Source organism: Apium graveolens, chromosome 2 (assembly GCF_009905375.1).
Source record: "Apium graveolens cultivar Ventura chromosome 2, ASM990537v1, whole genome shotgun sequence".
Classification (NCBI taxonomy): domain Eukaryota; kingdom Viridiplantae; phylum Streptophyta; class Magnoliopsida; order Apiales; family Apiaceae; genus Apium; species Apium graveolens.
Genome location: NC_133648.1, coordinates 316,352,556 through 316,371,142, shown reverse-complemented (window position 1 = coordinate 316,371,142; position 18,587 = coordinate 316,352,556). Strand labels below are relative to the sequence as shown.

Genomic DNA, 18,587 nt, shown 5'->3' with positions numbered 1-18,587 from the left:
AAGTTATTGAAAACTCTGTGGTCATCATTCTTCAAAATCAACAGTCTCAGACCAGTCTTCTAATGCAGCTGGCTAAAGCATAAGGCTTGACTCCTCGACTTGATGATAACAAAAAGGGGGAGAAAGGACCAAGTGAGGGGGAGAAGCTACAGATACAAATTAGTAAAGTAATTGTGCCTTCAATTACTGTCTCAAAGCCACAAGTTGCAGATGGTATAGATCTGATTCAAGCAGCAGCAGCTAACTTGAAAGTTGCTGAGAAGGAAGAGTTGAGTTTAGTCAACTGGGAGAAGATTGATGAGGAGATACAAAAAAAGTTTGAACTTGTCAAGGAGCCAGTTAAGTCATCCATCCATCACTCTCAAGTCAAGCAAATAAGTGTGCATGAGTTGAGCATGAACTATCTGGAAATAGGACAATCTTCCTGTATCAAGTGTCCAAAGGCTGAAATGATTCTTAAATCAAGGGCAAACTACTCAAAAATATCTTTGAAGAACCCCTTGGACACTGTGTATGAGACAGCCAAGCCTGATGAAAAGAAGCTTCTGTCAAGATCAATTGTTTTCTATAAAGATCCAGCTGATTCAGTTTCTATTGGACAGTTTCACTTTTCCTCTCCAATAAATAGAGGCTAAAGTGAATGTATTTTACACACCACACAAAATTCTCCTTCTCTTCTTCCTCTCTGCATTTCTCTCCCAAAAACACAAGTTCGAGGTGCTGTTAGTTTAGTTTTCCGGTGACTGAGGTGCACGTCTATTTTATCCTGGTGGAGATATTGCACGCATCCCAAACGTAGCAGGTAGGGGGCAATATTCTCTTCAAGAGCAGCCAGGGCTTCGAGTAAGGCCTGATGACTCAACTGTGATCGTATTTTCTTGGCGTTTTGTATCTGTGTACAATTATTTTCAGTCATGTTTGAAAGCTATGGTTTCGGGTACATCTTCGTTTTTATCCTCGTTATTTCAGTTACTAATTTTGTTTACATGCATGCTTTGTTTTGTAAACCGTGGTCTTGGCCTGGATTTGCTGTTGCTATATTTGTTAGTGAAATTTACAACATTCTTGAAGAGAATATTGGTTATTTAGAATTTAGCATAATGGTTAACGAAAGTGAGGTTATCGTTGGTGGTGGTAGCGGTTCGGGTGCAACTGCTGGGGCCATTGATTGGACCACCTATAGTTTCCCACAAGCTGTTGAACTAACCGGATTACTGGAGAAATTCAACGGTGGGATTGGCTTTTCTCGCTGGCAGAAAAGGATGAAGTTGTGGCTGACTATAAAGGGTCTGTGGCCGGTTTTGGAATATGAGAAACCAGTAGTGGATCAAGAGAAGGCTGACACAGTTAAGGCTTTTGCGAAGTGGGCTGAGAAGGATGGAGTGGCTAGGGCGGCCATTCTGGCAGCACTAACAAATACTTTGTTTGATGTCTATTCTTCTGATGCCTACTCCGTAAAACTCTTATGGGAGAAGCTGGACCAAACATATAATACTGACTCACAAGGTCTAGAAAAGTATTCTGTGGCAAGGTTCCTCGAGTTCTAGCTGGTGGACAATATGTCCATGACTGAGCAGGTGCTTGAGTTCGAGATGATAGTGCATGCTTTGAAGGAGTCTGGAATGGACCTCCCGGAGAAGTTCAAGGTGATGAGTGTGATTGAAAAGCTCCCGAGGTCTTGGGAAGAGTTCTCTCTCTCCCTGAAAAGACAGAAAGGAGAGATCACCTGGACCAACCTTATGCTGGACATCTCGGTGCAAGAACAATATAAGTCCAAACAGGGACATGTGATTCCAACTGAACACGGTACCTCGAAAGTAAACATAGCTACTATAGGACAAAAGAGGAAAGCTTTTGCTAAGAAAGCTAATAGTAATAAACCTAAGAGTGACAAGGATAAGGCCAAGAAACCCAAGGCAAATAAACCATGCTCGTCTTGTGGGCAGGTTGGGCACTGGAGTAAGGACTGCCCTACGAAGAAAGTGAAGAAAATTGAGGTAGCGCAAGCGAATGCTGTGCTTGGAACTGTAAGTGGGCCTGTAGTGAACATGGTCGTTAGTGAGGCTACGGCTTCTGAAACCGACGTCGACCGGTATGTATCCTACAACCCTGTAATATTTTCTACCTATCTGTCAAATGGATGGTTGATAGATACTGGAGCTAATGTACATATTTGTGCTGATATTAGTTTATTTGTATATTATCAACAGAGTCATAGCCTGACTATGAAGATGGGGAACGCTAGTGTTGCTCAAGTACATGAAGTTGGAAACGTGTATCTGAAGTTCCCTTCAGGACGTATTCTATCTCTGACGAGAGTGCATCATGTTCCCGACATGCGTAGAAATATAATAAGTGGAAGCTGTTTAGTTTCTAGTGGTTTTGAAATTTCGTTCAAATGTAATAAAGTAGTTCTTATTCACACTGGTACATTCTTTGGCAAGGGTTACTTGTCAAATGGTTTATTTGTTATTAATGCAGATCCCGTTTTGGGAAATTTGAATAATAATGTTATTCCTTCTGTTAACTATATTAAATCCTCGAATATATGACATGCTAGACTAGGTCATTTTAACTTTGGTGCTCTTAAGAACATGATGAACTTAAAGTTGATTCCAAAACATACCATAGAAAAGAATTTTAAATGTCAAGTATGTGTATCTGCTAAACAAATAAGGAAACCTTTTCACAACATTGTTAGGGATTCAGACTTGTTAGATTTAGTACACACTGATATTTTTGAATTTGGTGGTGTGTTGACCAAGGACCAGTTTAGATACTTCATTACCTTTATAGATGATAGTCGTAGATATTGTTATGTTTATTTACTTAGACATAAGGATTAAGCACTTAGTAAATTCATTATATATAAAACTGAAGTAGAAAAAGAAACTAGTAAGTTACTTAAAAGGTCGAGAACTGATAGAGGTGGTGAGTATACGAGTACTGCTTTTAATGAATTTAGTGCAAACAATGGTATAGTTCATGAAGTTACTCCACCATACACATCTGAGTCTAATGGTGTTGCTGAGTGAAAGAACAGAACATTTAAAGATATGATTAATAAAATGCTTATTAACTCTGGGTTGCCTAAATATATGTGGGGAGAGGCTCTAAATACGGCTTGCCATATTTTGAATAGAGTCCCTCTGAAACACATGGATAAGACACCCTTGGAGTTATGGAAAGGCAGGATGACTAGTCTTAAGTATCTTCGTGTGTGAGGGTGCCTTGCTAAGGTGCTTGTTCCTGAACACAAGAGAAAGAAACTAGGTCCAAAGACTGTTGACTGTATCTTTCTGGGGTATCTTGAAACCACTACAGCTATGAGATTTTTAGTGTTAAAATCTCACATAGATGGTATAGTGGCAAACACGATAGTTGAATTTCGAGATGCGACATTCTTTGAGGATGTCTACCCTATGAAGACTGGAATACCTGAAACGACTTCTAAGGAATATCCTACTCACACATCAAGTTCTATTCCTGATCATGTGGAAAAGATGACAAATATGGGGGCGGAACCTAGTAGTAGCTCTATTCCTAAGGAACTAGAGGAACCTAGGAGAAGTAAGCGTGCAAAGGTAGTCAAGGATTTTGGAGGTGATTTCATCACTTACAATATCGAGGACCAACCTTTAACTTTCCGACAAGCTATGGATTCTTCTGATTCAAGGCACTGGAAGGGCGCTGTGAAGAGTGAAATTGACTCTATTATTTCTAATGGAACATGGGAGTTGGTTGATCTCCCTCCTGGGTGTTCTACTATTGGATGCAAATGGGTCTTTAAAAGGAAGTTGAACCCTGACGGCTCAATAGACAAGTACAAAGCTAGACTGGTAGCTAAGGGTTTTAAGTAAAAGGAAGGAATTGATTACTTTGATAAATACTCTCCGGTTGCAAGAATGGTAACAATCCGAATACTTATAGCAATGGCTTCAGTCCATGGTCTTATCATCCATCAGATGGATATAAAGACGGCTTTTCTTCATGGTGAACTTGAAGAAGAGATTTATATGGATCAACCTGAGGGATTTGTTGCATCTGGAAATGAAAGGAAAGTATGTAAGTTGATCAAGTCCATCTATGGCTTGAAACAAGCTCCCATAGATTGGCATAAAAAGTTTGATGAAACTATTTTGTCTTTCAGTTATAAGATTAATGAAAGTGATAAGTGTGTCTACACTAAAGTTAAAGGTAATGAGTGTGTTATTTTGTGGCTATATGTGGATGACATTTTCCTGTTTGGAACCAATATTGAGATTATTAACGAGACTAAAGAACTCTTGAAAAGGCATTTTGAAATAAAGGATATGGGTAAGGCAAGTGTGATTCTTGGAATCAAAATGATTCAGTCCACTGAAGGAATAACTTTGACTCAATTTCATTATATAGAGAAATCTATACTTGAGAAATATGGTTATTCACAGTGTAGAATCGCTAGTACACCCTATGATTCGAAAGTTGCCCTTGTCAAGAATACTTCAGGAGTTCCTGTGTCTCAGTTAAGGTATTCTCAGATTATTGGGAGCTTGCAGTATCTTGCTAACTGTACTAGGCCAAATATTTTATATTTTGTGTCTAAGTTGGCTAGATATACAAGCTGTCCAAACAGAACTCATTGGGATGCTCTTGATAGAGTACTTAGATATCTAAAAGGCACAATGTACCTTAGTTTACACTACAGGAGATTCCCTGGTGTGCTTGAAGGGTACAGTGATGCAAGTTGGATAGCTAAGAAGTCTGGTTCCAATGGAGTGACTGGATACGTGTTCACCTTGGCTGGTGGAGCAATATCCTGGAAGTCAAATAGATAGACTATAATTACTCGGTCTGCTTTTGAGGCTGAGTTGTGTGCACTTGATGTCACAGGGATGGAGGCTGAATGGTTACACGGACTTATGTCTTCGGTACCTGTAGTAAGCAAACCGCTTCCTGCTATTGCTATTCACTGTGATAGTCGAACAACTATCGTCAAGATTAGCAGTAAAAAGCATAATGCTAAAACTAAGAGACACATCCAAGTTAGACTCAAGTCTATAAGGGGTTTCGTGACTGATAGGATCATAGCTATAGAGTTCATAGGAACTCAGAATAATATAGCTGATCCTCTTACTAAAGGACTGGAACCTGCAGTGGTCCTGAAGTCAAGGTTGGGGATGGGACTGTCAACCCATCATAATTCATCAACAGTGGGAACCCAATACACATGAGAGGAGATCCATCGAAGTGTATTAAATGGGTAATAACAAGCTGTAAGGATGAATTGATAGTACCTTTGCTACATAGATGATACTATAGTATCTGAGTCTATCCCCTGTAAACCTAGAAGGTACTGACACTGCTAGAAAAGCAAGAGTGTTAAAACTCTGAATGGGGTCAAGTCATTTGACGAGATAGAGGCAGTATATCTCTAGAGATGCCTTGCTAAGCGAATGTAATTGTGTGGTCGCAATTAGAGGATAGGGTTAATCCTTGAAGCATTCGACGAACAGGATCGAGACATGACCATTAATGTCTCAAAGCCGTAGATTGGCATCATAGCCTTTGACTTGTCGTTGTCTATGGAATATGGTTATACTAAACGGATTAAGATTCAAGGTGAAACATTCCATCTGAATCCGATAGCCATTGAAGTAGAGGAATTAGAAGGGTTTAAACCTGGAAGGGTACCGACTCTGAAAAACAAGTCATGATGGAAAATTAATCGCATTTCTGTATGGATTTGTGGGGGATTGTTAGAAAATTAGGATTTTAGAGCTTAGTTTAATTATATTCTTGATGTTAATCCTAAAATCTAATGATTGGAAATTGTTCAATGATATTTGAACTTAAATTTTCATGTATGGTTTTAAGAATTTTCTTAATGAAATCCATATGAAATGAGAGTTGAAAGTAGCTTGGAAAAACTTGGAATTTTTGAGAATGTTTGTCCCACATTGAAATAAATAAAGGGGGTTGTGTGCTTTATATGGTATCACACACATGAGTAGTATATAACTACTAAGGTGTGTGATGGTCCATTGTGTTGTTGTGTGCTTCACACACGCGCACACACACACATACGCCGCCGCCGCCCCGCCCCGCCATGCCACGCACTAGGTCGGGTCGAAGGGCGATTTGGGCGAATGTCTCGGCTTCTCGCGTACGCGAGGCGACCTGGGCGAGGATTTTATTTATTTGAGAATTAATTTTAATTCAAATTTATTTATCAGTGAGTGGATTATTATTATTATTATTATTATTATTATTACTATAATTGTTGGGCTGGGTTCGTGGGCTTAGTCTAATTTATTGAACCTGGACATGAATATATAATCTGATCTGTAACTGATATATTCTGATAATAATGTGGGTGTTAAGTGAAAAGCTGTTACAAATAATTTAAATTCAAAATCTGATCAGTTTTGATTTTTTTATTAATGGAGCAGTTTAATTCAGACATTAAGTGTGTGGACAGTTTCACTTTTCCTCTCCTATAAATAGAGGCTAAAGTGAATGTATTTTACACACCACACAACATTCTCCTTCTCTTCTTCCTCTCTGCATTTCTCTCCCAAAAATATAAATTCGAGGTGCTGTTAGTTTAGTTTTCTGGCGACTGAGGTGCACGTCGAGGTGGAGGTTTTGTTGCTTCTGCTAACACAAACTCTGAGCTGTTTTATCCAGGTGGAGATATTGCACACATCCCAAACGCAGCAGGTAGGGGGCAATATTCTCTTCTAGAGCAGCAAGGGCTTCGAGCAAGGCCTGGTGACTCAGTTGTGATCGTAGTTTCTTGGCGTTTTGTATCCGTGCACCATTATTTTCACTCACGTTTGAAAGTTATGGTTTCGGGTACATCTTCGTTTTTCTCTTCGTTTTTTTTTCTGTCAGCCCTGTCGTTTCCTTTTTTTTTTCTTCACTGCTAATGCCTGTTGCCTTTCTGCTGCTGTTACAATTTAGGAGATGTAACCCCCCTTTCCCTTTACTCCCTTATTAATAACTCTTATTAATATTTTAATTATTTTAATTTTTTTATTAATAAATTAATTAACAGTTAATTAATAAATTAATAAAAATCAAAATAATATAATTTCTTAAATCAGGGAGTAGCTGAAAAAATACCAAATCAGCCATGGGTCCTTGTACAAATTTTAATCATAATTATTCACATGCATAATTATTTTATGAATTTTATTTAAAACAATTTTAAAAAAAAAATTCATAACAAATAATCTACACATCACAAAATTATGAAAAAAATATCTAGATGATCTACAACACTTGTAGAACCCAGATCAGTAGTCAAAATCTCATGCAAAAATTATTTCGAATTAATTCATAATTAAATCCAAATAAACTTGCAAAATCATAATAAATCCATACATGCATTAAAAAATCTGATTTTTTTTATATGAATCTCTATATGCAGAACCTGGCTCTGATGCCAATGAAGGAATTTACGGATGAGCGGAAGCATGAAATAACAATTATTCCGTAAAAACCATATACCCCACATATAGAAATACGTATAAAAGGGAAAAACTGAGGAATAAAAACCATACCTCGTGAATCGAAGCTTTATAAAATTGGAGTGCTAGCAGTTGCTCCTTAGTGTGTGAAGCACTCTACCGGTATCCACCAAGAACGATCCGCTTCGATGAACCTTTTTATAAAACTAAGCTTTTATAAAAATGGAGTTTTTGGGAGAGAGATAGAGAAGAAGAAGATGGAGGTTAGGGTTTTCACAAAACCAAAATTGTGTGTGTTCTCCATTTGAGCCATCCATCTCATTCTATTTATAGGACTCTCCTAGGGTTTTATAATATATCTTTATATATATTAACCCCCACATTTTATCTTCATAAAATGCTTTAATAATAATTAAAACTATTTTAATCATTATTTCTTTTCTTAACTATTTAGAAAATAATTCTCTCTCTCATTATTTCATCAAAGAAAATATTCTTTTATGGCGTGACCCTGTAGGTTCAATATTATGCCGGTAGTAGAAATAAATAATAATAAACTTTTATTAATTATTTATATGAATATTAAAATTCACTAAATATAATTACTGATTAATTATATTTATTCTACATCGTGAGTGATGCTTCTCAGCATATCACGACTATCCGGATAATATGAATTCACTGCTTAGAATATCAAGAACCTGTCAGTGACTAGTTACCGTACAATGAATTCCTTCTACCCTTATAATATCCCGATTAAATACAAGGCATGGATCTTGTGTCAAGCCTATCAAATTTAATCATATGATTTCTTATTCATAATGCAAAGTTCATATTAATGCAAATTAGAAACTCCTTTCTAATTTCATACACTCTGGCCAGAGATTCCAGAACTCGCATACTAAGAATAACATAGGATATTCTCTTCCTATACTGGAAGGGGTAGATCCTCTATTGACGTTAACTATCTTTATACACAAATCCCTATGCCTTGAATAGACCTAATGGATGTCCTTGAGACTAAGGACTAAACCAAAACACAGTTCATTATATATAAGATACCTTTAACGATCTCAAGTCTAAGGACACTTGTACAACTATCACTCAGTGAATAACTATTGACACGTGAGTAATCTTCATTAGTTGTTCAACTTATCAAGTCATGTTCAGTGAACTTATTCCCTAATAAGCACCTACATACCAGCTATAGTGTCACCACATAAATGCCTATGAGAACAGACATCCTCCTGAAGGGAGCAAGCATAGTATGTACCAATCTTTGCGGATCCACTAACATCCGATTAGTTATCCTATGATCAGGAACTGTTTAAGTCCAGAGTTGTCATCTTCTAGATCTCATTATTATAATCTCATTATAATTCTAGAAGCTTTACTCTAAACTATGGAACACCTTATTTAATACACTTTAAATAGATAAAGCCCATAAAAATATAACAAGTCTTTTATTAATTCAAAATGAAATCAAATAGGAATACAAGAAAGTTCTTCCTAACTCATCATACATGATTGGATTTAGGACAAACACTTTCACTTTTGAGAAAGTACACCCACATGTAACGACTATAGTCGTCTACAAGTAAGAAAAAATATCTGTAGCCCGAGTTGGTTTCAGGAGAGATAGGATCCCAGAGATCGGCATGAATCAATTCCAACATATTTTGAGCATTGATCTTTGCTTTGCTTGGCACTGGTTTCCTCGTTTGCTTGGACAAAATGCACCTCTGACACACTCCCTCTGAGGCTTGCATCTTCGGTAGGCCATATACCATTTTGTACTTCCACATCAATTCCATTGCATGATAGTTTAAGTGACCCAACCGTTTATGCCACAAGCTTGAAACCTCATCACTCACAGACATCAAACATACATTCTTGCAAGTTTCAATAATTATCTTATATAGCCTATTTGGTGACCGTTTCACTTTCATCAACAATCGTTCTTGTTTATTGAAAATCCACAAATATTAATCTCTAAGGACCACTTTGTCACCATTTTCAGACATTTGATCTAAGCTTATTATATTATTACGCAAACTCGGAATGTAAAATACCTCGTTTAAAGCCCTTTCCTCGCCATTCTTGCACAGTAGCATAATTGTCCCCTTTCCTTCAATTCTCACGGTCGAGCCATCTCCAAACCGTACCTCCCCAGCTTTAATCTAGACTCGAAAATTTTGATTTGAAACCTGTCATGTGATTACTAGCTCCGTTGTCCAAATACCAAATGTTTGATTCACTATCTTTGCCCCCAACCTTTGGCAATAATGATGACACTACACGTTCCTCATGCAGTAGTTTCAGTTCTGGTTCCTCCTTATCATGTTTAGCCAGGAGTAGAGCGGGCTCATTGTCATTCACCATTGTCATGTTGGCCTCCTATTTTATTTCTTAATTTCTTCTCGGCTTACGACATTCAGAGACATAGTGGCCATAAATGTTGCAGTTGTAGCACTTCACGTTGCCCTTGTCACGTCCCCTTCCTTTGTAGTTCGAGGTTCCCCCCAGTGTTAGTACGTTTCATCTACTCTTCCTTGGTTAACAGAAGCTTGTCTTCACCTCCTTCGCCTCTCTCCCATTCCTCTGTTGCCAACAGTAGCTGACTCTCACTGTTGTCACTTTTACCCCTTAGACGTTCTTCGTGTGCCTTGAGAGAGCCCACAACTTCTTCCATAGTCATGGTGTCGAGATTTCCAAATTGCTCCATTGTGGACGTAATTTGCAGAAACTTTGGAGGAACAGACCTCAAGAATTTCTTGACAACATACGACTCATTTATCTCTTCACCAAGTGTTCGAATGTTTGTGACTAAACCATTGATTCTCATGTAGAAATCGTCCACTTGTTCGCTTTCCTTCATTGATACTATTTTAAACTCTGATTTCAGAGTTTGTACACGTGCAACCTTCATTTTGTCTGACCCTTGACACAAATTCTTGACAGCCTCCTAAATCTCCTTGGTAGTCTTCTTCTGAACCACATACAATAACATATCCTTAGGAAGCCCCTGATACATCATGGCCATTACGACCTTATCATTCCTGTCATCAGTGACAACTTTCTCATCACTCGGTGACACTACATTCCACACACCTTGGACCTGCATAAAGACTTTCATTTTTAGGGCCTATGTGTTATAATTACTCCTTGCCAGCATTGGATAAGACAGTCCTATTGATCCATTTTCCTTTACTAGTATCCATCGTTTGAGTTTTTGACATTCACCAAGATCTTATGCTCTGATACCAATTCTTGTTTTTAAACACAACATATATATAAACTGTTTAATATAGAAGTAATACTCAGAGTGTTTGCCTGTCAAAAGACCTGCATTTTTCATTAAGCAAAATAATACTTATACAGAGGAAATTCACTATAGAGACATGGCTACAAATTAGGCCATACTCCCAACAAACTCCTAGTGAAACTGAACTACCTGACCATTTCTACAAAATAGAAACTCCTATATGACTTATTCAAATGAAGCTAACTAATCATGCATGCTATAACTAAGACAAACAAACATAAACATGTTTGAGATTAACCAACATTAAGTTCATTGAGGAGACTTTCGATCCACATAAGTTCAGCATAGTAGCATTCGCAAGGCCTTTAAATTCAGCTTCTGTACCGGCACTATGTTGCTTACAAGAACTCCATGATATGCTATCACCACCAAAGAATACACAATTACCACTGGTTGATCGTCAATCAAGACTACAACCCCACAATCAGAATCTGAATAAGACCACAAATACAGAAGAGTTGGTCAAAAAAATTACCGTAGTTGACTGTGTGCTTTAAGTAATGAAATGCTCCAACTATACTTTGATATTGTGTGATGACATCTTAACGAAGAGGGGAATAAGGCAATGTTAAAAATACAAGCTGTTCATATATGTTAAAAATATTGGTTTAGCATTATCCAACTAAACTTTTCTCAGAAGATCAACTATACGGACTCAAGAAAGATTATAATAAAAGTAAAGAAAGAACACAAATATGCATAAGAGAAAAGTTTAATTGATTTTGAGGATATAGATTACAACATACGTTTAGATTATGACCTAGAGAGTTTATATAGTACGCTTAAGCGGTTATAGAAAAGTCCAGAAAATAAGCCCAAAATGTTGATTGCCCTTCATAATATGTAGAAGAGGGCATATTCTAACAAATCTCCACATTACTTTTTTCCTCTCACAAAAACAGATGTACTAGATCCACCATAATAATGCGAACGGTAACATAAAAACTCTCCTACCTCAAATTGCCCTTCATGGCCCTTATTAACAGTTTAAAATATTTAACAAGTCCAAACAATGTTGGAACTTGCCGTGTGGAACATACTTGGTGAACATATCAGTGGAAAAATTAGCAGTACCCACTGTCTTCACCTTAATCCTCTTCTCATTCCTCAGGAAATGATATCTCACATATATGTGCTTAGTCCTTCTCATGATGGACTTGAACCTTGGCTAAGCATTATGCAGTGAGACTATCACAATACACAAAAGACTAATCATGATGCATACCAAGATCACAAAGTAGTCCTTTTAGCCATATTCCCTCTTTAGCAGCTTCAATCAACGCCATGTACTCTGCCTCCGTAGTAGACAAAGTAACTGTAGGTTGCAGAGTTGCCTTCCAACTAACAAATGAACCACCCAGAGTAAATACATAACCAATCATAGACATTCTACTACCAACCGTTGAGAATCTCACTAACAAGTATAGCAACATAGAGGCAAGTGTATAAAGAATTTAACAAGTTTAGGCCAAGACCACAGTTAATAAAACAAAACATGCAGGTAAACAAAATCAGTAACTGAAATAACGAAGAGAGAAAGAAAGATGTACCCGAAACCATAGCTTTCAACAGTGACTGAAATAAAGGTTTACAGATACAAAATGCCAAGAAAATAATCACAGCTGAGTCACCAGGCCTTGCTCGAAGTCCTGGCTGCTCTTGAAGAGATTATTGCCCCCTACCTGCTGCGTTTGGGATGTGCGCAATATCTCCACCAGGATAAAACAGCTCGGAGTTTATGTTAACAGCAGCAACAAAACCTCCACTTCGACCAGCACCTCAGTCGCCGGAAAATATCAGCACTTCAGGACTTATGGGAGAGAAATGCAGAGAGGTTGAAGAGAAGAGATGAGAATGTAGTGTGTTCTATTCATTCAGTTTAGCCTCTATTTATAGGAGAGGAAAAATGAAACTGTCCACACACTTAATGTCTGAATTAAACTGCTCCATTAATGAAAAAATCAAAACTGATCAGATTTTGAATTCATAAATGAAAAAATCAAAACTGAACAGCTTTTGAATTTAAATTATTTGTAACAGCTTTTCACATTAACACCCACATTATTATCAGAACTTAAGTTAAGTTCTAATTCGAGTCATCAGTACTTAAGTTCTGATTCGACTCATCAGTACTTAAGTTCTGATTCTGATATCAGAACTTGTTAAGTTCTGATTTTATTCATCAGTTCTTAAGTTCTGATTCTTATATCAGAACTTGTTACAGATCAGATTATTTGCAGGTTCAATATATTTAGACTACTTAGCCTATTTCAGAACCCAGCCCAATAATCCAATCACCGATAAATAAATTCGAATTAAAATAATTCTCAAATAAATAAAATCCTCGCCCAGGTCGCCTCGCGTACGCGAGACGCCGAGACATTCGCCCAAATCGCCCTTCGACCCGACCCGGTCCGGTCCGGTCCGGTCCGGTGCGGTGCGGTGCGTGGCGGGGCGGGGCGCGCGCGCGTGAAGCATACAACAACACAATGGACCATCACACACCTTAGTAGTTGTATACTACTCATGTGGGTAATACCATATAAAGCACACAACCCCCTTTATTTATTTCAATATGGGACAAACATTCTCAAATTTTCCAAGCTTTTCCAAGCTACTTTCATCTCTCATTTCATATGGATTTCATTAAGAAAATTCTTAAAACCATACATGAAAATTTAAGTTCAAATATCATTGAACAATTTCCAATCATTAGATTTTAGGATTAACATCAAGAACATAATTAAATTAAGCTCTAAAATCCTAATTTTCTAACAATCCCCCACAAATCCATAAAGAAATGTGATCAATTTCCCATCATGACTTGTTTTTCAGAGTCGGTACCCTTCCGGGTTTGAACCCTCCTAATTCCTCTACTTCAATGGCTATCGGACTCAGATGGAATGTTTCACCTTGAATCTTAATCCGTTTAGTATAACCATATTCCATAGACGACGACAAGTCAAAGGTTATGGTGCCAATCTACGGCTTTGAGACATTAATGGTCATGTCTCAATCCTGTTCGTCGAATGCTTCAAGGATTAACCCTATCCTCTAATTGCGACCACACAATTACATTCGCTTAGCTGGGCATCTCCAGAGATATACTGCCTCTATCTCGTCAAATGACTTGATCCCATTCAGAGTTTTAACACTCTTGCTTTTCTGGCAGTGTCAGTACCTTCTAGGTTTACAGGGGATAGACTCAGATACTATAGTATCATCTATGTAGCAAAGGTACTACCAACTCATCCTTACAGCTTGTTGTTACCCATTGAATACACTTCGAGGGATCTCCTCTCATGTGTATTGGGTTCCCACTGTTGATGAATTATGATGGGTTGACAATCCCATCCCCAACCTTGACTTAAGGACCACTGCAGGTTCCAGTCCTTTAGTAAGAGGATCAGCTATATTATTCTGAGTTCCTATGAACTCTATAGCTATGATCCTATCAGTCACTAAACCCCTTATAGACTTGAGTCTAACTTGGATGTGTCTCTTAGTTTTAGCATTATGCTTTTTACTGCTAATCTTGTCGATAGTTGTTCGACTATCACAGTGAATAGCAATAGCAGGAAGCGGTCTGCTTACTACAGGTATTGCAGACATAAGTCCGTGTAACCATTCAGCCTCCGTCCCTGTGGCATCAAGTGCACACAACTCAGCCTCAAAAGTAGACCGAGTAACAATAGTCTGTTTGCTTGACTTCCAGGATATCGCTCCACCAGCCAAGGTGAACACGTATCCAGTCACTCCATTGGAACCAGACTTCTTAGCTATCCAACTTGCATCACTGTACCCTTCAAGCACACCAGGAAATCTCCTGTAGTGTAAACTAAGGTTCATTGTGCCTTTTAGATATCTAAGTACTCTATCAAGAGCATCCCAATGAGTTCTGTTTGGACAGCTTGTATATCTCGCCAATTTAGACACAGAATATGAAATATCTGGTCTAGTACAGTTAGCAAGATACTGCAAGCTCCCAATAATCTGAGAATACCTTAACTGAGACACAGACACTCCTGAAGTATTCTTGACAAGGGCAACTTTCGAATCATAAGGTGTACTAGCGATTCTACACTGTGAATAACCATATTTCTCAAGTATAGATTTCTCTATATAATGAGATTGAGTCAAGGTTATTCCTTCAGTGGACTGAATCAATTTGATTCCAAGAATCACACTTGCCTCACCCATATCCTTCATTTCAAAATGCCTTTTCAAGAATTCTTTAGTCTCGTTAATAATCTCAATATTGGTTCCAAACAATAAAATATCATCCACATATAGGCACAAAATAACACACTCATTACCTTTAACTTTAGTGTAGACACACTTATCACTTTCATTAATCTTATAACTGAAAGGCAATATAGTTTCATCAAACTTTTTATGCCAATCTCTGGGAGCTTGTTTCAAGCCATAGATGGACTTGATCAACTTACATACTTTCCTTTCATTGCCTGATGCAACAAATCCATCAGGCTGATCCATATAAATCTCTTCCTCAAGTTCACCATGAAGAAAAGCCGTCTTTACATCCATCTGATGGATGATAAGACCATGGACTGTAGCCAATGCTATAAGCATTCGGATTGTTACCATTCTTGCAACCGGAGAGTATGTATCAAAATAATCAATTCCTTCCTTTTGCTTAAAACCCTTAGCTACCAGTCTAGCTTTGTACTTATCTATTGAGCCGTCAGGGTTCAACTTCCTTTTAAAGACCCATTTGCACCCAATAGTAGAACACCCAGGAGGGAGATCAACCAACTCCCATGTTCCATTGGAAACAATAGAGTCAATTTCACTCTTGACAGCGCCCTTCCAGTGCCTTGACTCAGAAGGATCCATAGCTTGCCGGAAAGTTAAAGGTTCGTCCTCGATATTGTAAGTGATGAAATCACCTCCAAAATCCTTGACTATTTTTGCACGCTTACTTCTCCTTGGTTCCTCTAATTCCTTAGGAATAGATCTACTACTAGGTTCCGCCCCCATATTTGTCATCTTTTCCACATGATCAGGAATAGAACTTGATGTGTGAGTAGGATCTTCCTCAGAAGTTGTTTCAGGTATTCCAGTCTTCATAGGGTAGACATCCTCAAAGAATGTCGCATCTCGAAATTCAACTATCGTGTTTGCCACTATACCATCTATGTCAGATTTTAACACTAAAAATCTCATAGCTGTAGTGGTTTCAAGATAGCCCAGAAAGATACAGTCAACAGTCTTTGGACCTAGTTTCTTTCTCTTGTGTTCAGGAACAAGCACCTTAGCAAGGCACCCCCACACACGAAGATACTTAAGACTAGTCATCCTGCCTTTCCATAACTCCAAGGGTGTTTTATCCATGTGTTTCAGAGGGACTCTATTCAAAATATGGCAAGCCGTATTTAGAGCCTCTCCCCACATGTATTTAGGAAACCCAGAGTTAATAAGCATACTATTAATCATATCTTTAAATGTTCTGTTCTTTCGCTCAGCAACCCCATTAGACTCAGGTGTGTATGGTGGAGTAACTTCATGAACTATACCATTGTTTGCACAAAATTCATTAAAAGCATTACTCGTATACTCACCACCTCTATCAGATCTCAATCTTTTAAGTAACTTACTAGTTTGTTTTTCTACTTCAGTTTTATATATAATGAATTTACTAAGTGCTTCATCCTTATGTCTAAGTAAATAAACATAACAATATCTACTACTATCATCTATAAAAGTAATGAAGTATCTAAACTGGTCCTTGGTCAATACACCACCAGATTCACAAATATCAGTGTGTACTAAATCTAACAAGTCTGAATCCCTAACAACGTTATGAAAAGGTTTCCTTATCTGTTTAGCAGACACACATACTTGACATTTAGAATTCTTTTCTATGGTATATTTTGGAATCAACTCTAAGTTCATCATGTTCTTAAGAGCACCAAAGTTTAAATGACCTAGTCTAGCATGCCATATATTTGAGGATTCAATACAATTAACAGTAGGAATAACATTATTAATCAAATTTCCCAAAACGGGATCCGCATTAATAACAAATAAACCATTTGACAAGTAACCCTTGCCAAAGAATGTACCAGTGTGAATAAGAACTACTTTATTACACTTGAACGAAATTTCAAAACTACTAGAAACTAAACAGCTTCCACTTATTATATTTCTACGCATGTTGGGAACATGATGCACTCTCGTCAGAGATAGAATACGTCCTGAAGGGAACTTCAGATCCACGTTTCCAACTCCATGTACTTGAGCAACACTAGCATTCCCCATCTTCACAGTCAAGCTATGACTGTGTTGATAAGATACAAATAAACTAATATCAGCACAAATATGTACATTAGCTCCAGTATCTATCAACCATTCATTTGACAGATAGGTAGAAAATATCACAGGGTTGTAGGATACATACCGGTCAACGTTGGTTTCAGAAGCCATAGCCTCACCAACAACCATGTTCACTACAGGCCCACTTGCGGTTCCAAGCACAACATTTGCTTGTGCTACCTCGGTTTTCTTCGCTTTCTTCGTAGGGCAGTCCTTACTCCAGTGCCCAACCTGCCCACAAGACCAGCATGGTTTGTTTGCCTTGGGTTTCTTGGCCTTGTCCTTGTCACTCTTAGGTTTATTACTATTAGCTTTCTTAGCAAAAGCTTTCCTCTTTTGTCCTACAGTTGCTATGTTTACCTTCGAGGTACCGTGTTCAGTTGGCATCACATGTCCCTGTTTGGACTTGTGTTGTTCTTACACCGAGATGTCCAGCATAAGGTTGGTCCAGGTGATCTCTCCTTTCTGTCTTTTCAGGGAGAGAGCGAACTCTTCCCAAGACTTCGGGAGTTTTTCAATCACACTCATCACCTTGAACTTCTCCGGGAGATTCATTCCAGACTCCTTCAAAGCATGCACTATCATCTCGAACTCATGCACCTGCTCAGTCATGGACTTATTATCCACCAGCTTGAACTCGAGGAACCTTGCCACAGAATACTTTTCTAGACCTTGTGAGTCAGTATTATGTGTCTGGTCCAGCTTCTCCCATAAGAGTTTTGCAGAGTAGGCATCAAAAGAATAGACATCAAACAAAGTGTTTGTTAGTGCCGCAAGAATGGCCGCTCTAGCCACTCCATCCTTCTCATCCCACTTCGCAAAAGCCTTAACTGTGTCAGCCTTCTCTTGATCCACTACTGGTTTCTCATATTCCACAACCGGCCACAGACCCTTTATAGTCAACCACAGCTTCATCCTTTTCTGCCAGCGAGAAAAGCCAATGCCACCGTTGAATTTCTCCGGTAAACCGGCTAGTTCAATAGCCTGTGGCAAACTATAGGTGGTCCAATCAATGGCCCCAGCAGTTACACCCGAACTGCTACCACCACCAACGATAACCTCACTTTCGTTAACCATTATGCTAAATTCTAAATAACTAATAATCTCTTCAAGAATGTTGAGAATCTCACTAACAAGTATAGCAACATAGAGGCAAGTGTATAAAGAATTTAACAAGTTTAGGACAAGACCACAGTTAACAAAACAAAACATGCAGGTAAACAAAATCAGTAACTGAAATAACGAAGAGAGAAAGAAAGATGTACCCGAAACCATAGCTTTCAACAGTGACTGAAATAAAGGTTTACAGATACAAAATGCCAATAAAATAATCACAACTGAGTCACCAGGCCTTGCTCGAAGTCCTGGCTGCTCTTGAAGAGATTATTGCCCCCTACCTGCTGCGTTTGGGATGTGCGCAATATCTCCACCAGGATAAAACAGCTCGGAGTTTATGTTAACAGCAGCAACAA

The 18,587-nt window shown here is 38.2% G+C and overlaps 1 protein-coding gene across 1 annotated transcript; it reads right to left on the bottom strand.

Annotated features, from left to right (window-relative positions):
* Positions 1–9,996: 9,996 nt before the first annotated feature.
* On the bottom strand, positions 9,997–10,383 carry LOC141704457 (uncharacterized). Its single transcript, XM_074507712.1, has one exon. It carries the CDS (start codon positions 10,381–10,383, stop codon positions 9,997–9,999), a length of 387 nt encoding a protein of 128 aa, XP_074363813.1.
* Between the last annotated feature and the right edge of the window lie 8,204 nt (positions 10,384–18,587).

Coding starts and splice junctions, on each gene's coding strand:
- LOC141704457 (XM_074507712.1), bottom strand. CDS start 10,383: ATGAAGGTTGCACGTGTACAAACTCTGAAATCAGAGTTTAAAATAGTA.